Source organism: Rhinolophus sinicus, linkage group LG05 (genome assembly GCF_036562045.2).
Source record: "Rhinolophus sinicus isolate RSC01 linkage group LG05, ASM3656204v1, whole genome shotgun sequence".
Lineage (NCBI taxonomy): Eukaryota > Metazoa > Chordata > Mammalia > Chiroptera > Rhinolophidae > Rhinolophus > Rhinolophus sinicus.
In genome coordinates, this window is record NC_133755.1 from 21,458,868 (window position 1) to 21,482,514 (window position 23,647).

The following is a 23,647-nucleotide window of genomic DNA, read 5'->3' on the forward strand; positions in this document are numbered from 1 at the left end:
ATGATTAACTAAGAGACCGAGAGAGAGCAACGAAAGGAGCTGGTTTGGTTGGTTAAAGCATATTACTACTGCCGTCAAAGTCATGCTTACCACCGTATCCTGGCTCCAGCTGACTTCTAGCACATGCATTCTCTCAGTCACCAGGGTCCTGGGTTAGCACACAGCAGATGGATCACCACTATCAATTCACTCCACTTACATGCACAGTGCAGTCTCCTGAATACAAAGAACCACAGACTCCCCCTGGCACACCCATATTCAAAGCTGTGTTAATAAGCTCCAGGAAGCCAGTTTACACCAAGCTCTGGAAATTGTGAAATCTCCAAGTACTTCTCTCTCTCTCTCTTTTTTTTTTTAGAATTTTCTTTTCGCTATTGATATACTCTTAGGGAGCATTGACAGCTTATTTGTTTTCAATTACAGTTGACATACAATATTATATTAGTTTTAGGTGTACGATATAGTGATTAGACATTTGTATGATTTACGAAGTGATTGGGTACTTCTCTTGAGAACGACATTCTTGCATAATCTTTCCCCTATCTTTTCACAAATGACTACAAACTTTTTGTTATATAACTTCTCACTTCAAAAAGAACATTCTGACATTAACTTAGATCTGACATAGAGGGATATCTAAGTTTTCCCATAAATAAGTTTCTACATTTCAGGTTTTCTATGGGAAAAACAGCAGTGTTTCCCAACTTACGAAGTTGGCTTCTCTGAAGTGAGATCGAGGGCTGTGCTATCATCTGGATTTTTTAAACTTTAATGAGACCTATATGTAAATGTATGTTCACAGAGAAAAAACTGTAAAGATAGGTACCAAAACATTAACAGTGCTTATTTCTCAGGGTAGGATTATGGGTTATTTTAAGTTTTCATTTTTTATGTATCTGTATATTTTAATTTCCTATCACAAACATTTATTATGTTTGTAATAACCAATGATGTAATACAGGATAAAAAGAGAAAATGCAGAAATGTGGTTTTAGCGGGCCTCCCAAGTATTTCAGATCTTAATCCCTAGAACCTGTAAATGTTGTTATCTTTGTAGCTGTGGTTAAATTAAGAATCTTGAGATGGGGAGATAATTGTGGATTATCTGGGTGAGCCCTAAATGCAATCACAAATGTCCTGGCAACTCTGAGTCCTTATTGTATGAATTGCCTGTTCAAAACCTTTGCCTCTTCTTTCTTTGTAAATCAACTATATTGAATTATAATTTATACACATGGACATACACCCATTTAAAGTTGTACAGTTGTGTGAGTTTTGATAAAGACCACCCCAAACATAATACAGAACATTTCCATTGCCCCAAAACCTCCCCTCAAGCCTACATATTTGTAGGCAATTTCCCAGAACTTAACTACTAATAGTCTATTATTAATCAGAAGCCTCACCAATAATATAAACAGTTGATTAACACATATTTTGTATGCTATATGTATTACATACTGCATCTTACAATAAGAGAAAAGAACATTAAGAAAATCATAAGGAAAATACATTTACAGTATTTATTGAAAAAAATCCACATGGGCTAGCCCGGTGGCTCAGGTGGTTGGAGCTCCACGCTCCTAACTCTGAAGGCTGCCGGTTTGATTCCCACATGGGCCAGTGGGCTCTCAACCACAAGGTTGCCAGTTCAATTCCTCGAGTCCTGCAAGGGATGATGGGCTGCGCCCCCTGCAACTAGCAACAGCAACTGGACCTGGAGCTGAGCTAAGGTCCAACTAAGACTGAAAGGACAACAACTTGAAGCTGACCGGCACCCTCCACAACTAAGATTGAAAAGACAACAACTTAACTTGGAAAAAAGTCCTGGAAGTACACACACTGTTCCCCTGTTCCCCTTCCCCAATAAAATCTTAAAAAAAAAAAAATCCACATATAAGTGGAACCGTACAGTTCAAATGAATGGTCAACTGTACTTTGAAGTATCATAATTGAAATCAATGAAATGAAAATTCAAAAAACAAAGTATACATCACCCATCAAATTGGCATGTTTAAAAAAAATACCATATCCAGTATTGATAATGGAGATGGGGTAGGCAAAAAAGTACTCTTACATTCTGTTAACAGAAGTACAACTTGCTATCTCTTGGAAGACAAGTTAGCAATATGTATTTAAAAACTTTAGACATCTTTACCCTCTTTGGCTTCAGTTATTTCTCTTTTTATAATCTATCCAAAGGAAATATTCATGAATATGTATAAAGGTACAGATACAAGGCTGTTTATCATGGTGCTGTTGATAATTATGAAAAATTGGAAAGAAATCCAACGTCTAAAAGATAGGGAGTTGGCTTTAAAAAACTATAAAATATCCATTAATGAAAGAAGAAGCAACATTAAAAATGTAGAAAAATATATGGGGACATTGGAAAATGTTAATATTATAAAACAATGTATGTGGAATAGTATATTTTACATATAAAATGCTTAGATAAAGTATTGTAAGAATTTACACCAAGATGTTAATTGTGGTTACCTCTGTAGGTAATATAATAGGGTGATTTTCGTTTTCTATTTTCTCCAATAGGTATGTATTCATTTTACAATAAGAAAAAAATTATAAACACAAAAATAAACAACAAGCCATTGGTTTCCCACTCAGGTTTGGGGAAGTATTTATTTTACAATAAGAAAAAAATTGTAAACACAAAAATAAACAACAAGCCATTGGTTTCCCACTCAGGTTTGAGGAAGTTTCGATGAATAGCAGAAAGTTTCTTAGTCTGGGTAAACTAGCCCTCTTAAGTAATTTTTAAAACATAAAAGTCAGATCAATAATTTAAACACAGCACTTGCACCCTTCCTGGGAGGTCAACAATCCATTATTTAAAGAACTAAAAACAGGACATGAATTCCTGAAACAAGAATAATAGTCTGAAAATATCCTGACCTCAGCTGCCCAAAGTCTGGACTGGAGAAATGGAGGTCTACAATTTATTAGGATTATATCCTCATTGACAAAATGGTCATTTAGAGTGTAGCAGGACCTGTGAAACTACATTAAAAAAAATCTGCTTTTTTAAATTTTGCTATGACTACTGCAAGTTGATTGCTTAAGGTGTCAAATTCAGTTGACACCCAGAGCTGTGTGAAGTGACCCACTGACTTGAACAGTGCCCCCAAAAACCAAAGAACAAAAAAAACACTTATGCATCAAAGGGGATTAATGGTTGTTACACTAGAAAAAAAAATGTATTTACAAGAAGACATATGTAGACTGTAAGGATATAGAACAGTTGAAATAAAAGGATGGGCACTGGATTCTGGCAAAGTAGAGTAAGGAGCTCAGCAGACACTCTCTCCTACATCAATTTAATTGGTGAAAACTGTTTTTAAAAAACAATCATTTAAAGTCTCTGAAAATTGTCCTACGGGCATACAACAAATGGTGAAACAAGTCTTTTGAGAAAAATTTATTAAATCTTGTTAAGAATTGTGTGAGAGTGGTGATTCCATTTTGAAAAGGGCAAGCTGTAACAACCAGGGGCTGCCACAGCCCCAGAGCCCATTCATAAAAAAGCAGGGGTGTCACTGTGGGAAGAGCAGGCCTCTGCCTGAAGCTCTGGTGCAGTCGTCACATAGGGCTTCTGCCTAGGCAAAAAAGCAGGCCATAAAGACAAAAAGTTCCATAAATCTGGAACCTTCGGTACTATTCAGAATACGTAAGACCATGGTTGAAAACGATAGACATCTTGATGAAGAGCAATAAGAAGAGGTTACCAGCTACCAGCCAGATGGTTAATGGAAGAACTAAGGAAAGAGACATTCAGGAGCCCTCCTGAGATCATAGTTAACTCTGGAGATCTGGGAGGCCGTGTGCACACATTAGTTTGCACCCACCCAGGGGCAATCAGAGCCAGACATGGAGTAGATTTAAAAGAATTCCCCAACTGATCAACACAGGATGAAAGCCTCCCTGGCATAAAAGTCTTAAATACAACCTATGACCAAACACTTCCTGAGCAATAATATTGCTACTGTGACCAAAGGGGTAATTCCTAGCAAATCACGCTTAAAATCATGTCAGCAAAATGGCAGATTAGGAAGCTCCAAGACCTCATTTCCCCAAGGAAACAACAAAAAAACCACCAGAAATTGGCAGAACTAACTTCACAAGAGTTCTGGGAAACAAAAGTCTACAGCAACCATATGAATATCCAATCAAGAAAAAGCTACCTTCAAAACGGTAGGACATTTCGTGACATTTTCACTTGCCTTTGCCCCAACTCCAAACAAAATCTTGGGATCCTAGACCGGGGCTAACTTCTAGAAACGTTCCTAGTTCTAAAATTCTTCAACCCACCCAGTTAACAAAAACGGAGGAAACAGGTAAAGAAAAACCAGAAGAGACGAGGCTTAAAGGAAACAAAAACAGCCAAAAAGAAGGTGGAAGCCAGACTAGTCCACGAATTAGAAGGGAACTTTCAGTCCTGGGTAAACTTCCGGAATCCACAACAAGGCGACCCAATCAGAACGCCGCTACGGGAGCCAATGGGAGAGCACATTACAAAGAGCCAATCCCAGGTGCGCTGTCACTGTTATGGTCCTGTCAGGGCGCCGGCGTCGTGGTGTTTGGGCGGTCGCCACCGAGAGGACTTTGGTGGGGCGGTCTCGGGGTAGCCCCCGCGGCCCCCTGCGCTTGTTGCGGGTCTCGCTTCCAGCCTGCATCTCCCTGCTTGCGGGCCGCACCGTAGGGCGCGCGTGCGGGTAGGCGCCGTGGCCACCTTGGGGCCTGGGCCCGCCGCAGCCTCCTCCACCGCCGCAGGCTCTGAGGGGCCGCGAGATGCAGCCGCCGGGCCCGCCCCCGGCGTATTCCCCCACTAACGGGGACTTCACCTTTGTCTCCTCAGCTGATGCAGAAGGTGAGACTGACCCCCCCACACACACAAGCCCTAGCGGCGGGCCCGTCACCTCGGACACTGGGCCTGACGCGGCACCGTCTTTCTGCTGAGGTGGTTGTGGCCGGGTGGGGACGGGCAGCAAGCTGACTGGTGACTCAAGCCCTCTGCGTCTGCGGGGCCTTCGACAGGGCCCGAGTGGCCGAGGGAGGAGTGTGGGGAGCTTTCCAAGTTCTTTTGGTCGGCTCTGGCTTTCCCCGCTGCGTCTGGGGCAGGTTTTTCTGGGTGACTTGCCCACCTCAAGTGGATCCACGGAACCCGAAGATTTCAATTCTGAAATGACTTGTTACTTAGAAACACGATTGCCTGGCCAGAGTAGGTGCAAAGGAGAACGAGGAAGGAACGCAGTGTTCCTCTGTTATTTATCAATAGACAACTTTTGTTGGGATTGGATTCGGCGCTGCAAATACATGGAATTTGATATCTTGGCGACGTCCCACTTTTCCTCCTGTTTTTTTAGTGTTTGACCTCAATATTCAGAGAAGTAGACCCATGTATATTCGAAACTTCTTGTAATCCAGCTAGGTGTTCCCAATAGCTTCTGCAGATTTCCCTGTACTGTTTTGACGAATATTTCTCTATAGCGTAGGAAAACTTGTTTACCTCCTTTTCTCTGTTCCTTCCCAGACTCTGAAACTGGACTCTTTCCTTGCTAGTTATTTTCAAATTTTGCTTTTATTAGACTTTGTACACCAGTGATTTTCCAGTGACCAGACTGCCTGTCTGATAGGAAAAATAAATTATATTTACCTATAGAAATTGCAGTTTAGAGAAGAATGTAGTATTTCCTCAGAAATCCGGTTTCATAGTGCATCAGTTAGTACAGTTTGTTTTCCCTTCTTTGATTTGTCTTCCTTATTTTGCTTTTTGATTAATACTGTGTGTGTTTTTAAATAGTACTGTAGTTTTGGTTACAATTTAAAATGTAAAATAAAAATGTTATTTATCATAGAGAACATAACTGATACATTTCTTTTAAATTTAACATGACTGTTTGGCGAAATACAGCAAACCAGAATATTGCAATTTGTTTCATCTACATTTGGTAGCATAGCGCTTAGGAAGGCATAGCAACTTTAATTTCCCAGGCTTGAAAAAAAAAAGTATCGTTGAGTATCAGAACCTGATGTTTGTTCAAACTCCTGTATCTGTGTATATAGTTTTCATATCCTCCCTTCCCCCAGGAATTACCTTTCTTAAATACACCTAAGAAATCTGACAGAATGATATAATGAGCTAACCCACTGACTATATATTAAGCCAAGAAACCTAGAATAAGTAAAATCCATAAGGTTTATTCAAACTTCTCCATATAACCTTCAAGGATATATAGACTCCCTTTACATGCAAAGATATATAGACAAGGGTAGATATATGTATAATAACACCCTCGTGTGTATAACTTTGTACAGCTGAAATTTACAGAGTATTTTAAGCAAATGTCTTGGTTGGTCTTTATAAGAATCCTGCTGAGTTTTATTATTCCTGCATTTTATAATAAAACAGGCTTAGAGAAGTTCAGTAACTTCCAAATGAAGGCTCTGTAATTGAGATCGAGTGTTCTGTCTTCTCAGATTTCTTTCCACTAAATCATGTTGCTGCTTTGTTATATTTTAATAAATCGAATAGTGCATCTGAAGTGTAGCATTAAGAGTCTTGGTTTTGCATCCTGCCTTTACCATTTACTATCTGTGTGATGTATTGGGCAAGTTACTCAGCTTCTCTTAACCTCGGTATTCTTATACACAAAAAGGGAATAATGATACCCAAGTGCTCAAATCTTTTGCAGATGCAAAGCACTTAGTACTATATCTGGTAGAGTGAAGTGCTCAATACATGTTAGCAATGATGCTGCTGTGTGGATTTCAGTATTAACTGGCCCCACACTTAATTTTTATTGTCCTCCAACATGACTCTGCAATCCAAGTCTTTTCTTTGGTTCCTAAGCATGTCATGTAAATTCTTGCTTCTCCCATTTTAAGCTGTTTCTCTAACCATGAATGTTTGTGTCTTAAAGATATTTTTAGTATATACCTTCCTTCTAGATTCTATCCACATCTCTCCTTAATGGTACCTTTCCTAACTATTTGACCACATATGTCCTTTTGTCCAAAAATCTTCCTTGATCTTTCGTCTCCGTATCTATGCATATCCTGATCCTCATGCTTAAAATGCCTTTCTCCTCCTTATCCCAAGTTGAAACTTAAGACTGAACTCAAATGCTTCTTCTTTGGTGAAACCTTGTTTAACTGTCCCTCAGAAACAGAAACTTCTCTAATCTTTTCTATGCCCCAGCACCTACCATGGAACCCAGAATATAAACATCACAAAATAATTGTTACAGAAATGAAGGATTACTGCTTTATTTTATCTCATGTGACATTGATACTTTGGACTACAAAACTTAGCACATTTTAGATGTAATAACTAAAAAAGTATTTGATTTAGTGCCAGAAGACTTCAATTAAGGTCCTGACTCCTATAGTAGTTATGTGATAATGGGCAAGTTACATAGGTTCTGTAAATGTCCATTTTGTCACCTATAAAATGAAAAACACAGCACTTTCTGAGAATTATTTAAGACAATGTGTTTAAAAGCTGGATCCATAAGTATAGTTGAAAGAACATGAGCTATGTGTGAATAAGCCAATAAATGAATAAATAAATGAACAGTGAAATGCAGACCAAATATTCAAGTCTCTGGTATGAAACTACATCCAAAAGCAGTGATGAAATGCAGGTGTATAAATGCAAGAATGTATACATATGTATACATAATGATACTGTTATACATATGTAAAGTGTAGTATAGAAGTCTTTAAAGCAGTCCTTTGAATTTATTTTATATCAGACAAACTAATTATTTGCCTGGTTTATGTCTACAGACCTTCAATCAGCATTGGGTTTACCTGGGCGCTTAGTAATGCAGAATCTGCTTTAATCATAATTTGCATTTTAACAAGATCCTTCAGTGATTCATATGCACATTAAAACTTGAGAAGCACTGGTTTAGAATGATGGAAGATCAGAAGAGGAGGAAATTTTTTTTAGCTGGGAGATCAAGGACAATTTGATGGAGGTGATATTTTGCTAAACTTTGAAGGATAAATAACATTTTGTATATGTAGGATGGAGAGAGAACCTCCATTTGCAAGGGACTGAATATGAGGAAGTCCCTGACCCCAAGAAATGACCTAATAAGAAAAAGATTTAAAAATTTCATTGTATGTAATAAATGTAATAAAAGTATGGTTCAAAGGAGGAAGTGGTTAATTGTGTAGGGAGGGATCAAGGAAGTCTTCAGGGACAGATGAGGTATGTTTTGAAGGATAAGTAGGAGTATTTCAGATTGAAAAGCTGGAAGAGCATTCTCTTAACTACCTAAGTAAAATAATTGGTGGAGGCAGTCCCTATAGCTTATAATTCTCAGTTTTCACAGACATAAAACAATGGTGATTTAGACCATGAGCTCTTTTGGTTAGAACTGTGCTTTATTCCCAGTATTATACCCACTGCCTAAAACAGAGCCTGGCACATATCAGGAACTCAGTAAATGTTTGATGAATGAATGACTACATGATACTTTTTGATTAAGATAAAGGTGTTGTGCTACTAGAACTGAAGCCAACACTAATTTAACAGAAATTCAACAGTTGGAGAGGACATGAACAGACAACTAAGCGAGAAAGATGATCTAAGCCACCCAATAGCCATTTCCCAACCCCATATTTTTCTACCTCTAAATATCTTTGTATTTATATTGGAACACTGATTTTTTTCCTCCAAATCTTAAAGGAAAGTTTTCTTTTTTTCTTTCCTAGGATAAGCCTCTACCAGTGCTTTTTGCTTTTATTTCCATATCTCTCTGCTTCACTTGGAACCTTTCTTTTCTCTGTTTTTCTCTCTAGCATTTTCTACTTCTTCTCTGGTTTCTTCCATCTCTGCTATCACTCACAGGTCCCTCCTAATGGACAGAATTTTAAATTAAATCTATTTCCTTTTTCCTCATTTTCACAGCTAAACTATCTGTTATTTCCTATTTCCTCGGCATCCAGCAATCTCTACCACTCTGCTGGAATTTCACTTGTTTCCTATCATCTACAGAACTATCTTCGACAGTGTTTCCCAAAAGGGAAAGGTTCCATGACAGCTTAAGTTTAGTAAATAATGTTTAAGCTAAGTTAAACTAGTTTCCTTAAGGCAGAATACCCAGAGACTTTAATATGCCAATATTAGTTCTGAAACTTCAAGTTGGCGTTGTAGTATGCAGGGTTTTCCAAACTTAGTGAACGTTAAAAGTCTTCTGTGGAGGGCATCTGGTAGGATCCAGATTGCACAGAACACGCATAAAGAAACACTTGCCTATAAAATGAAAGACAAGTGGGGTTTTTTGGCCTGATATTTAGCCCTCTTAACAGTTTGTCCCCAACCTATCTTCCACAACTTTTGGAGATGAAATCTGTGCCGATCACATGCCTTTGTCCCTGCCATTTCTTTTCCTTGAAATGATTTCTCATTCCTTCTTCGCTGCTCAACCAGCCATCCCTCATAGCCAAATGCAGGTTCTACCTCCACATAGCCTTCCTGACCACCTCTCTTGATAGCTTAGGCCTCTTTACTCCTATGGCACCTATGACCAGTTGGAAATACTCACTGTTTACCTACAGAAGAGTGTGTTTTCCACTACTAATAGGATTTTGTGTCACATTTTATCTTAGATTTTTTTATTGAGATAAATTCACATACCATGAACTTCATCTTTTTAAAGCATCTAATACAGTGGTTTTTGGTTTATTCACAAAGTTGTGCCATCATCACCACTATCTAATCCTAGAACACTTTCGTCGCTCTAAAAAGAAACCCCATAACCATGTACCCATTTTCAGTCACTCTCCGTTCTCCCACTTGCATCCCACTAATTTACATCTCTATAGGCTTGCCTCTTTTGGATATTTAATATAAATGGGGTAATATAGTATTTTGTGTCTAGCTTGTTTTGCTCAGCATGTTTTCCAGGTTCATCCATGTTGCAGCATGAATCAGTAACTCATTCCTTTTTCTGACTGAATAATATTTCACTGTTTAAATATACTATCAATTAGATTTTAAACTCCTCAAAGTATCTCACGTCTTTATATCACTCTCTGCATTATAGAAATAAATAATCCATAAATATTTATTGATGGATTACTTGATTAATCTTGAAAATGAGGGAGGTACTAAAGTGAAAATTACTTAATGTTTGTGATAGAGTACCTCTTGCCAAAGGCTAGAAACTTGACTCTAGTCTCTCTCTCACTTTCTGATATTCAGTTGGCCAATAAAATTATTTCAGAATAGCTCCAGAATAACTAAATAATTATTTTTCCTTCTCTACTGACACTGCCTTAGTTCAAGTCCTTACCATTTCTCATCTATACTCTTTACTGTTGCTTCCTGACCATACTCCCTGCTCAAATTTCTCTCCTGTTAAGTCAATCCTCCATAGTGCAGCTAAGATTATGTTTCCAAAATTCAAATGTAATTTTGTGTATTTGTTTCATTAAGTCTTTAATGTCACTTCTTGATTTAAGCTATATGCAGCTATTTGGCCTACTATTAATTCGTTCAACCAGCACATTGCCTACTAAGGACCAGACTCTATCATAAGTACTTGGGATATATGATCAAAACAAAACTACAACAAAAACACTTAGTTCCTGCCACCAGGAACTTACAAACATTAACCAAGTAATCACAAATATTTTTTCCAAAGATGACTTCCTCTTAAATCCATTTATATTTATTATCTTTACATTTTTCTTACTTAGAAAATGAGAAGAATATTATACATAGTGTAGTAAGAAGGAATTAATTTAAAGTTAGTGTTTTTTTTAATTCTGGATACCTAAGAGTTGACAACCAAGCTAGCTGGTTCTTAACTCTGGTTTAACTTAAGACAGCTGTACTCCTGGAGTGATTTGGAATCTTTCTCCTTGTTTTTTGACATGCTTTACTTGTTAGCTTGCTAACATGTTAGATTAACTACCAATTTTTTGGACTTTTTTGTTGGTTTTTTTTTTTTTGTACCCACACCTAATTGTGTCTGGAAGGAGCATATTGAGGGATGTGTCAAACTGCTATTCCTGGCATTCCTATGAATTGTAAGCTAAAGGTTCCTTTTTGAGGTTCGGGCATCCACGTTAGGACAAACTGTTAAACATTACAATTCTTTATCATAGCGTTCCATAGCACTATAATTTATATATCCTTTCTTGGTTTAGATTAAGGACTTTAAGTGTAGTCCTTTCTACAGGTCAGGAAACAGTTGTTAAGGTCCTTTCCTGCCTCATAATTCCAAAACCTTTAATGTCACTGCTGTACTAATGACTTCCTGATCTAAATCTTCCTCTTGTTAAATTGAGAAAAACACTCTTTGTACCTATTGGAAATGGAATTTTAGTTAAATTTCAACTTTCATTTTCAACTAAGTTTAAGACAAAGAAGCAAAAAGTAATTGAGAGAATATTTTAATTCCAAGATTCTATAACAGCATCTACTGGGACTATTTTTTAAATTTAAGTAGAAAGGACAGTACATTCAAAAGTACTTGCATTTTATCTCTAGCTGAGTAAACTCTTTTTAGAATCATAATGTTAAACCTTGAAAGAACTTTGAATAGGAAACTGGAGAGCAGAAGACATTAATGATTTGCTGTATTAATTAGTAGCTAAGCTGGGACTTGGCTTCAGAATGCACACTTTATTGTAATTAATTTCAAGAATTCTCACAACCAGACCAAGATGTGGCTCATAATTGATCCACTCATAGATTGAAGTTTAAGCCAAAAATTTAATGGCTGTTCTCAAAAGCTAACCCTAAAATTTAGGTTAAAAATAGGCTTTCTTTCTACTGTATGTGATCTCCAGAGAAAATATGTCTGTGTTAAGAATGTTCTGGTTTGCTGCTGCCAAAATTATTTTCTAAAGTACCACTCTAGTCATGTGACTTCTAGTTAACCACATAAAAACATGGTTGTTTACTAGTGCATGTTGTCTGGTCCTACAAATGTGTTTTTTCTTCTTAATTCCTGTATGACCTCAAGCAAGTTCTTTACTATTCGCATTTTTTTTTCAACCAGAAAATGTGACATTTGTACTATTGTGATTATCTGTAACCTTAAGCTACTGTACAGACTATGAATGGAATTTATTTTTTAATGTGGGTAATTGAATCTCTTCATCTTCTTTTAGAGCTGATCTAAAAAAAAAAACACCTTTTATTTTTGCCAAAACTAAAGATGAATGATATAATTACATAAAGAAAAGTTAGCTGAAATAGCAGGGCACTCTTACTAGTCATTTACCTATAGCTAAGCATTCATGTATGAAGCATTTAGTATAGATATTTGGTGATTTAAATGAAAGAATGTGTGAATATGTACATTAGAAAGTAATGTATAGTTTTCCTTTAGCAAATAAGTTATGTCTAGTGGTTTGTGTGTGTGTGTGTGTGTATGTGTAATGCCTTTAAAAAGAATCTATACAATCACTTTGTCCTGAAGCACACAATGTATATCAGAATGAAAGGAATCCAAAATGGTATCATGTATTCTATTTTGTATATATCTTCCATTTAAGATTTAAAGTTATTGTTACCAGTCTAGATTCTCTAATTAGCTGCAGAACCTTTCCTATGTCTTCACCTCTCTCTTCTTTTCTTGTTGTAAAATAAAAGATGGTATTTAGGTATCTCTAACTTTAAAATATGAAGACTGTATGCAATAGATCTTAAAATGATAATTGTCTTAGTTGAATATACGCTCATATTAGTTAAAATTCACATATTTTACCTTGGTTGATAGTTTTGTCCTCCTTTCTCCTAAGAGCTCAGTGGTTCCATAGGAGCCCCAGATGTCAAATTAAACCTTGGTGGAGATTTCATCAAAGAATCTACAGCGACTACATTTCTGAGACAAAGAGGATATGGCTGGTTATTGGAAGTCGAAGATGATGATCCTGATGATAACAAGCCCCTCTTGTATGTAAAAATAGTAACATGTAGTTTTTGGTTTTTAAGGGTTGTCTGTGGGATCATTACAATTTTTCATTATTAATTAAAGATAAATATGGAAAATCTTAACCTTTTTGATCAAAAGTTATGGCTTTTTTCAATTTTACTAGTAATTTAAAAAGCTGAAATAATAAGATAATATTTTAACCTATTGAATGGCAAAAATTAAAAGAATCATAGCACATGCGTGTGCATGCACACAGACACCCACACACACCCCACCCCATAAACTGTTCAAACTGTTAGGGCTAACCTCAAGTAAACATGCAATCTAAAAAAGCAGAGCGCTTGGGTGCTTGCTATGGAAATTCAGTTTAAGACAAATCAAGACTTCCAAAAACATTACCGCTCCACAATCTCTCTCATATAGAAATACTAGAGCTACCAGTGAGAGGACTGTAGGGCAGCCTTTTTTTTCCCCCAGATTTTTTTTATTGGGGAAGGGGAACAGGACTTTATTGGGGAACAGTGTGTACTTCCAGGACTTTTTCCAAGTCAAGTTGTTGTCCTTTCAATCTTAGTTGTGGAGGGCGCGGCTCAGCTCCAGGTCCATTTGTTATTCTTAGTTGCAGGGGGCATTGCCCACCATCCCTTCCAGGAGTTGAGGAATCAAACCAGCAACCTTATGGTTGAGAGCCCGCACGCTCCAACCAACTGAGCCATCTGGGAGCTCAGTGGCAGCTCAGCTCAAGGTGCCGTGTTCGATCTTTGTTGCAGGGGGCAAGCCCACCATCCCTTGCAGGACTCGAGGAGTTGAACTGGCAACCTTATGGTTGAGAGCCCACTGGCCCATGTGGGAATCGAACCGGCAGCCTTCGGAGTTAGGAGCATGGAGCTCTAACCCTCTGAGCCACTGGGCCAGCCCCCTCATTTTTTTTTTTTTTGAAGTGACGATGTATTACTTTGGGGGGGCGGGGGAGTAAAGAACTTAACAATTTTGGAACGAAGAACCTAGAGCTTTTAAAATCAAAGCATTACTGAATTATTCTATGTAGTAATTATTGATACACGAAGTGCTAAAGTATCCTATTTCTATGTTAATATACCATATTTCATCAAGTCTAAAGCACTATGGATTATAAGATGCATTTATTTTACATTTATCAGTAAGAAAGAAGAAATACTTAAGACAGCATAAAGCTAGGACATCAAAGGGCTATGTCCTTAGTGTAAGGATAAATAAGAAATCACCCACCTTACAAAGTGACAGCAGGGAAGTTTCTCTGTTTAGCACTAGTTTTGGGGTTGGAAGAAAAATTTCCTCTGAGAATGTAAACCCCACACCAATGCTCCTATAGGATTATAGTCTGAATTATCGGTATGGTCCAAAAAAGTCTCAACCAGAGAATTTTATTTAAAGTTGTCCCAAATTGGTAGTGTCTCCAGGAGACTGGCAAAAGGAAAGGCAAACTTTGGAAGCACTTGGTTTCACTCCAGGATGACAACAATGTAAGACACCAGCAATTGTGAGAAGCAGCCCAACTTTAGAGATATTGAAATATTGAATATCAGTGAATATCACTTGGAATCAGTGAAATATTTCAAATGCAAATTTTTTTTTTTTACCTATGGAGACTATACCATTGTATTTAAACTTAAATTCTACTGCAGCTGTCTTAGTGTTCAGAAGTGTGTTTCTTTTAAGAATGTTTATCCTATAATTATAGGGAGGAATTGGATATCGATCTAAAGGATATTTACTACAAAATCCGATGTGTTTTGATGCCAATGCCGTCACTTGGTTTTAATAGACAAGTGGTGAGAGACAATCCTGACTTTTGGGGTCCTCTGGCTGTCGTTCTATTCTTTTCCATGATATCATTATATGGACAGTTTAAGGTAAGTATATTTTACTTTATACAAATTCTAAATATTTTAAGAGTTTTAAAATTAGAGATAGCCAAATGTTAGCTATAATACTGCATTATATTTGAGAAATGCTTTACCTTTACCCATTATTTCTCACTTGTACATCCCTGGAACTATTAATTAAATATGTGGGGAGTGCCTCAGATTAATGCTTTCCAAACTTTTCTACATCATCATTCATGTAGAAAATATTAATATTTGTGTAGCGACTAGGGTAAATGGATGGAACTTCTCCCAGTTGAGCAGAAGTAACCAAAAGGGCTGCCCATGCCCTTTCTGATTTCCCCAAGGAGTGAAGAGTTTGAAACACAAAACTTACAGCCATGTTCTTACCATAATTTTATTCCTTTTTAGTTCTGTTTTTTAAAATAAACATTTTAATAAATGACCAGGATTCCATTAATGTTAGTTTTCATATAATACTTCGTCCTACTCTCAGGGTCTTTATCATCAAAACACAACATACACACATCACTCCCTGATCCCTAGTTTAAGTCTTTAGAGGAGTAAAAAATAACTCTTTACCACAGAGTGATTTGGAATTGAATTAGTTTCCTGTTGCTGCTGTAATAAATTTACACAAGTTTAGTGCCTTAAAACAATGCAGATTGATTCTTTTGCATGTCTGGAAGTCAGAAGTCCAAAATGAGTGTGAAAGGGCTAAGATCAAAATGTCAGCAGGGCTGGTTCTCTGGAGACTCTAGGGAAGAATCTCTTGCTTGCCTCTTTCCATGTCTTAGAGGTTCCCAGTGTTCCTTGGCTTCTGGCCTCATCAATGCAGTTTCTGTTTGCATGGTCACATTTTCTTCTTCTCTACTGTAGTCAAATCTCCTTCTGCCTCTTTTTTTTTGGGGGGGGGAGGGGAACAGGACTTTATAGGGGAACAGTATGTACTTCCAGAACTTTTTTCCAAGTCAAGTTGTTGTCCTGTCAGTCTTAGTTGTGGAGGGCGCAGCTCAGCTCCACGTCCAGTTGCCGGTTGTTAGTTGCAGGGGGCGCAGCCCACCTTCCCTTGCGGGAGTTGAGGAGTCAAACCAGCAACCTTGTAGTTGAGAACCCACGCTCCAACCAACTGAGCCATCTGGCACTGGCCCATGTGGGAATCGAACCAGCAGCCTTCGGCGTTAAGAGCACAGAGCTCCAACTGCCTGAGCCACAGGACTGGCCCCTGCCTCCTTTTTTTAAGGACAGTTTGATTACATTAGTGCTCACCCAGATAACCCAAAATAGTCTCCTCACAGCAAGATCCTATTCTATTTAAATTTATTTTAGCTCAGTAGTTTATATCAGGTATTCTGTTAAAAGTATAAGGACCGTTGAAGAAATTGAATGGGATCTCTGGTCTCCTACCAATCCTTCTAGAATATCTCTAATTTTATTTATTTTGTATAATCTTTCATTTGAATAAAGTGTTCTAAAGCTAAAAACAGAAGATTACTACTTCCATAGAATGTTGCTCAGTTTGGCTTTGCTTGATGTTTTCTTATGACTGGATTGGGGTCAAGAATATTTCTGTGGTATTTTTGTCAAGAATACCACAGAAGTGACATTGTGCCCTTCTCTACGTACAACCAGGGATTATATGATATTGATGGCTTATTACTGGTGCTGTTTAATGTTGATTACTTGGTTAGGTGATAGGGTAGTGTCTGCCCAACTCCCTCACTGTGAAATTGCTGTTTTCACCTTTTCAAGTAATAAATATTTTATACTTTGTGACTATGCAATCACCCTATTTCTCATTAAACTTTAGCCCACTAGTTTTGGCATCTATTGATGGATATTGCATGCAACAATAATTACTGTATTGTTGACTGAATGGTGATTTTCTGTTTTCCTCATTTCTTCTATATGTGTTAATTGGTATTCTCTATGGCACATCTACCCCTCCTTTGCCATTAATCATTCATTTATTTATGTCAGTATGGACTCATGGATATTTATTTTATTTTCTGAATTATAATCCAATACTATCATTTATTTTATTGCTCAGATTGTTGCAGCTTTAGCCATTGGGAGCTCCTTCAGGTTAGCTTCTGTGTCCTTTCGACATATTCCCATCCTTTTTTGAGCACTTCCTTTCCCTCTGATGCCAAAAAGTGTTCTGGACTTATCTTTTATTTTTAACTGCATCAGCCCTGGAATTAAGGATTCCTAATTCCTTTTAATGCAGAATGATATTTAGAAACCAGGACCTGGGCAATAAATATGTTTATGTAGCTGCTGGGGCATTATCATTTCTAGACCCTCCAAGCAGACAGAACTTGGAAATATGTGCATGTATTATTATTACACTAAGTCTCAGAAGTTAAAATGATCTGAAATGTCTCCCATATTCTATTACTTGGATAAATGTATAATTAACGTAAATTTTAAAGACGTCCTGAGTAGACTGATAGCTTGTTTCAGGGATGAATTTTCCTTGCAGGATGCTGTCAGCCAGGGGGTTGGGAGTAAACACTTTATTCTCTTTTTACAGTAATCATAGATCTTGAAATACTGAGGTTTCTTTAGGTAATTGATCATTACTAAATTTCAATTTGGATATAAAATTGCATTACACATTGTGTTCTTATTAAGTTGTGGAAAGATACCTGGGAACCCAAACAAACTCTCTGTGACCTGAAATTGGGTATACCAAAGTATCTTATATGGCAGAAAACTGATTTCCTGGGAAATTATCAGCTTATTTGGTATAAAGATATTAATTGCATGAAATTTTTTTTTCCCTTAAGGTGGTCTCATGGATTATAACCATTTGGATATTTGGTTCACTAACAATTTTCTTACTGGCCAGAGTTCTTGGTGGAGAAGTAAGTGGTTCATTTTGAAAATAGCCTTTGTTTTTTATGGTAAGCTTTATTTTTGATACTGCAGATACCATCAATAGCTATATTCATTATAATTGTTTCTTGTGCTAGAATTGCTCTTAGGTTATGCTACTTTCTTTAAGATGATCAACATATTAGTATTGTGCATACTCAGTAAATGTTACAAGAAATGAAGCAGAAAGAAAAGATTCCATCCCACTCATAAGTAGTTTACAGCTTTTTAGGAAAGCATACAATTTATTCTCTTTTATAGCAATTCTCAAACTTATTGAGAGTCCCCAAAGGATTTCTTTATATAGGATATAGTTATCAATATTTACCAGATTAGAAACTAAAATAAAAATGTTAAATATGTATTTATTCATTTAAAACTATAAAACCAAATATATTTTAGCATAAATAATACCTTTTAAAGAAAAATAACTGTTTTCTAAACACAAAAGTTAGTGAGAAGAGTGGCACTGTTTTATATTTTTGCAGGTAATTCCCCCTTATCTGGGGTTTCACTTTCTGCAGTTTCAGTTACCTGTGATAAACCACCATCCAAAAATATTAAATGGAAAATTCTAGAAATAAACAATGCATAAATTTTAATTTGCTTGCCATTCTGAGTAGGGTGATGACATATTGTGCCGGATGTGATTCATCCTTTTGTTTAGTATCCACACTGTATATACACCTGCCTGTTAGTCACTTAGTAGCACTCTAGGTTATCAGATCAGTTATCAGAGAGAGGGACCACAGTCACATAACTTTCATTACAGTATATTATTATAATTGTTCTATTTTATTTTTAGTTACTGTTGTTAATCTTTTACCTAATTTACAAATTAAACTTTATCATGGTAGGTATGTATAGGAAAAACATAGCGTAATATATAATAATTTGAAATGTAAGGGGTATAATACATCATGATTTCTTTATAGTCACATTTATGTAAATATAACAGAGAATTTATGATATTAGTGATTAAAATGAGTCTCTTGATTTCTATGATATTTATTTTAAAATTTGAAAATTCACAGGTTGCATATGGCCAAGTTCTTGGAGTTATAGGATATTCACTACTTCCTCTCATTGTAATAGCCCCTGTACTTTTGGTGGTTGGATCATTTGAAGTGGTGTCTACACTTATAAAAGTGAGTATTATGTATTATAAAAAGTAGGTAACTATTTTCCAATAACAAAAGTATAATAGTTCTCTGGTTAAGAATATTGTAGTCTATATTTATCAAACAATTGGTAGTATTTTGGATTAATGACCTTACTCTCTGATTTTACCAATTGTATTTTTTCCTCTTTTTAATCACCAGAAATTATAATGCATGTGTAGAAGGGAATAAAGAACAAGATCAAATCAGTCCTCAAGATAATTACACTCAGAGAATTTTTTTTAATGTTGAATTTTTCTTCTCTGTGTTTATAATATGAGTTTATCTGACTTAGATTTTATGGGAAATATTTATTTAGAAATCCACTGGACATTTATTGAATAACTGTTACTCCTATTTGAATAGTAACCTCAAATATGATAGACATGGTTCTAATAAATTGGCTTTTCTATATTGCACAGGTAAAGACTTCTTTGTGCTGTATTAAATTTATATTAACATTTGTCCCCATTTTAAACACTTACTGATAATATTAAGAATTAATAATCAGTAGTAATATAACTTAAATTTTGGCATTTACTAATTTTGAACAACTTTGGGAAATAAATGACTGCTTTAGCACATGTATGTATGTTATACAGTGAATGTTTTTTTTCTTTATGGAAAAATAGGACTTCTTAAGACCACCACTTTCAGAACTACCATTATGTAGCTTTTACACTAAAGTATTTTTTAAGTAGAGCCATTTAATTTTTATGACACTTAGTTTTATTTAAAGTTCATTATTATTCCAATATAAAAGAAATGATTCCATTTAGAATTGGGTAACTACAGGCTAATCCTGATATATAAGCATTGGATATTGAGAAGAATGTGGATTTTGGAACCAGTCAGTTCTGAATTCAAATCCTGGTCTGCCACTTAACTTGCTGTCTGCCTTGGGGAGATTTCTTATCCTCTTCTGCAAAATAGGAATCTCAACAACTACTTTTCTTTCTTCTACAATCTAATCCAAAAAAATTTTTTATCGGTGTTATTAGCACTTAGTTTAAAAGTCTTGCAGTGCAGGAGCTAACCCCATGCTCTCATTTAATTATCTAGCTGTAGTGAATATACCACTTTACTGAAATCATACATGATCACTTCCTGCTTGTGCTTTTTTTTTTTTTTTTTTTTTTATAATTGGGCTAAAGCCTGTTTGAATACTGCTGACACTACACCCAAAATTGCTAAAACTGTGTCCTGTAGTCATTTTTAGTCATCAAGTTCAACTGAAAATTGGTATTTAACATTCTTTATGCAGCATGTGAATGTATTATTATAAAATGAAAAAGTCTTATTTATGTCATTAAAAACTCAGGACAACATGGTTTTTAAACTTCAGATTTTTCTTTGCCAAAATTTTTTCCTAATCACTTAATCTTCTGTGTATAGTGAGCTATTATTACACATGTTTCTTGTTTCATTCCAAGGTTTGTTGAGAAATATATTGCATAACTCATCATTTAACTCTAGCACTAGAATACAGTTTAATCTACAACCATTAATTTCTGAAACATTAAATCTATAATTCTTATTAATCTTTAAGCATTTGTTTACAACAAAAAAATTGAATCATAACATACAAATGCAATTTGATCATAATTATTCCATATATTTCCCTATACTTTTCTGTAGGCTTAAAATATTTTGTAGGTCTTTTGTTGTTGTTGTTTTTAGTTTAAAAAGCATGATAGAATGTTGGACCATCTCAAATACATTTTCAACCAGTCTGCCAATATTTATTTTTTACTTTTGTGCTAGTGGCTCTCAACTGAGGGCAATTTTACCCCCCAAATACATTTGGCAATATCTGGAAATATTTTGGGGTGTCTCAAATTGGAAGTGGGGGTGGAATGTTACTAGTATTAGCGGGTAGAGGCCAGGGGGACTGCTAAAAATCCTACAATGCATAAGACAGCTTCCCACAACAGTTATCCGACCCCAAATGTCAATATTGCAAGTTGACAAATCCTGCTCTGTGCCAATGATGTGACAAACTATGTTTCTATCATAGTTATCCTGGTTTCTACCCTTGAAGGTCTTCCTTTCATTTTATTCCGTAAAAAGTGACTATATCAGTAAGTATTTACATAAATTTCCAGTGGAAAAAATTTAAAATTAGATATGTGTATAATCAGAAAACAACAGTATGTTTTTTAAAATTCTTGACCAAAATGTTACGTTTTTTCCCCTCCTTTTTATTTAACCCTACACTTCTATCTATTCCTGGGAAAATGTTGTGATACTTAAACATTGTGTAAAATTTTCACTTAATCTGTTTTCCTACTTCTTAGAAGAAAATAAAGGAAAACATTTCTACTGTGTAAGGATCAAGTAGTTTTCCTTTAGCAATCAAATTTCTTTCAGCAGTTTGGCCCAATAATACTTTTTCCAAAAATTGACTTATCTTAAATCACCAGGGACACTTGTTAAAAAGATTAATAACTGGACCCTTTCCTTAGAAATTCTGATTTATCAGAACTAGAATGAACCCCAGAATTCTTTTTAATAGGCACCCCAGGTGATTCTTTTGATTAGACAAGTTTGATAACAAAACACTTCATTTGCAGAAGTCAAGGAGCAGAGCAAGGGCTAACATTCTTAATAAGTTTTAAGCATTCTCAGTAAGATTTTTTACTGTATACCACAATTGGTTGTCAGGATTGTTTTAAACAATATTGTAAATATTTTTTTTTGCTCTTTGATACCCAGAATGTTAATTGACTTGCTAATATGCTGCCCTTTTTCTTTTCTGTTTGTTTTTTAAAGCTGTTTGGTGTATTTTGGGCTGCCTACAGTGCTGCTTCATTGTTAGTGGGTGAAGAATTCAAGACCAAAAAGCCTCTTCTGATTTATCCAATCTTTTTACTATACATTTATTTTTTGTCCTTATATACTGGGGTGTGATCTAAGTCATGTGAGTAGAAAAAGACAATGTTACATCTGTGTGAAGCCTGGGAACTTTTGCTGAAGGGATTGAAGAAAACTCATTACTGGTAAAATTTTACATATTCCAGATGTAAAGACAGGTTTAAGGTTTTTTTTAACCAATATTTTTTGTATTTAAGTAAGCAGTTGCAGTTATCTGGATTTTTTGGTCAGAAGTCTGTTTGATTCTTCATATTCCAGTAAATAAAATATAAAAGCATTGTGTTTTTAAGATTGTGTTAATATTCACCTAAATACTTGTGCCAAAAACACCTGGAATGGTAATTATACTTCACTTAAAGCGGAAAAATTACAACATCCTGATAATCTAAAAGTGCAATTTTTTTTCTTTAAGGGGTTTTCTCCTGCATCACAGATCCTGTAGATATATATTTATATTTATACATGTATATTTATGAAATAATTCTTATTATTCACAAAATATATTTATGAATAACCGAAAAATTAAGATATTTTAAATCGGATGCTTAAACTTTCTTTAATTTGGCCATTAATCTTATTTATAAATTTAAATTTGTTTTTTAAATTGTATGTAATTTTTAAAATCTTACACATACTTCAATATGTCCTTGTTAAGAATTCTTAATAACAGCTAATACTAATTTTAACAGTTACTGATGTAGATTTACTTTGTTTGGGTGTGCTTTTAAAAGCCATTTTTGAATATCTAAACATCTGATTTAAATTTCTGTTTATATTTCTGACCAAAGGAGCAAAAGTATAATGGATATGGCATTCATTAAAATTGTCAATATGTAGAAAAGCAGTAATGTTTATAGCATCAGTAAATATTTTTAAGTGGCATTCCTAAGTCATAAACGTTGCTGGAAAGAGACCTTTAAAATCTTGTGGTCCAATGTTATATATGAAGTAGAAAAAAATAAAATGCTTCCCAGCGGTGTGTTTTGTTTTATAACATCTTGTCCTGTATTACTTGATATTTTAACAAGTATCAAGTACTCTAACAAATGTACAATACTTGCTAAGGGAAATGGTATGAAATTTTAGCTAATGAAATTTTTGTTGCAGATAATTTCATAGACTATATGTGTACCTTTCATTAATACTACTTTGTAAAGTAGATAAAATATTTACATTCATAAAATAGCAAATGCCTAATAGCTAGTAGCAAATTATTATGTTATCCTTTCTGGTCTCAGCTGCAAGACTTACTGCTGTCCTCAATTTGATAACATGACCATTTCTTGGTATGTATTCCTTTAGCAACTTTATCAATCAGGAAATACCCAGCAACTCTGAAGCAAGTCTACAAATTAAATTAGCAAGACGTCAAGCCCATCTTTCTTCCTTTTACCCTCTCCCCTGCCAAAAAGGAAAGGGAAATCTTATTTTAAGCTGCAGGAAGTGTGGAGCTACCTTTGAGCCAGAATAATGTGGAAAATTGCATATGCTGATTTTTTATAACAAGTTTAGGAAAACAGATGCGAAGCACCAGAGGGATGGAACTTTCAGAACCTAAAATAATATGAAGTAGTGAGGAACAATCTATAGCTACAGAAGCAGCAACTGTAAAATAAACATTTGGCACACTTAAGAAGTTCCTGAGGTCAGTACTTTGATACAGTGGATTGTTACATTTGATGTTCATAGTGTTGACCCTGGAATCTTTTCAAAAAGTTTGGGGGTCCATGCTAGGGGGTAGAATTTTACTAAGCAATAGTCAAGGCATTTTAAAACCAACTACATCAAAAAATGGTTAAATTTTTTAAGCTATCATGGTTATTCGTAGTGATAGAAGATAAAATGAGGTCTTTGTGTTCAAAGAGGTATTTAAAAATAACAGCATTTAATCTTGGGAACTGCCCTGTTTAGGGTATATAATATATGAATACAATTTACAATGTTTTAG

General features: G+C 35.5%; 2 protein-coding genes across 2 annotated transcripts in view; one reads left to right on the plus strand and one right to left on the minus strand.

The window, feature by feature from the left end:
* The window catches only part of NLRC4 (NLR family CARD domain containing 4), a 32,220-nt gene extending 31,993 nt beyond the window's left edge, over positions 1-227 (minus strand). Inside the window, exon 1 of the mRNA XM_019741649.2 lies at positions 91-227. The gene's annotated coding sequence lies outside the window, so the exon portion shown is untranslated. The remainder of the gene's footprint in view (positions 1-90) is intronic.
* A 4,333-nt stretch (positions 228-4,560) lies between these two features.
* Positions 4,561-22,678, plus strand: YIPF4 (Yip1 domain family member 4). Its single transcript, XM_019741675.2, has 6 exons — positions 4,561-4,885; positions 12,787-12,940; positions 14,641-14,812; positions 17,578-17,655; positions 18,700-18,813; positions 21,598-22,678. Exons 1-6 carry the CDS (start codon positions 4,807-4,809, stop codon positions 21,733-21,735), a joined length of 735 nt encoding a protein of 244 aa, XP_019597234.1. The 5' UTR covers positions 4,561-4,806; the 3' UTR covers positions 21,736-22,678.
* The last annotated feature ends 969 nt before the right edge of the window (positions 22,679-23,647 follow it).

Excerpts from the sequence above, each read along its gene's own strand:
- YIPF4 (XM_019741675.2), top strand. The coding sequence starts at position 4,807 with ATGCAGCCGCCGGGCCCGCCCCCGGCGTATTCCCCCACTAACGGGGAC. Across the intron at positions 14,813-17,577 it reads CATTATATGGACAGTTTAAG|GTGGTCTCATGGATTATAAC; the intron begins GTAAGTATATTT and ends TTTTCCCTTAAG. Across the intron at positions 17,656-18,699 it reads CCAGAGTTCTTGGTGGAGAA|GTTGCATATGGCCAAGTTCT; the intron begins GTAAGTGGTTCA and ends GAAAATTCACAG.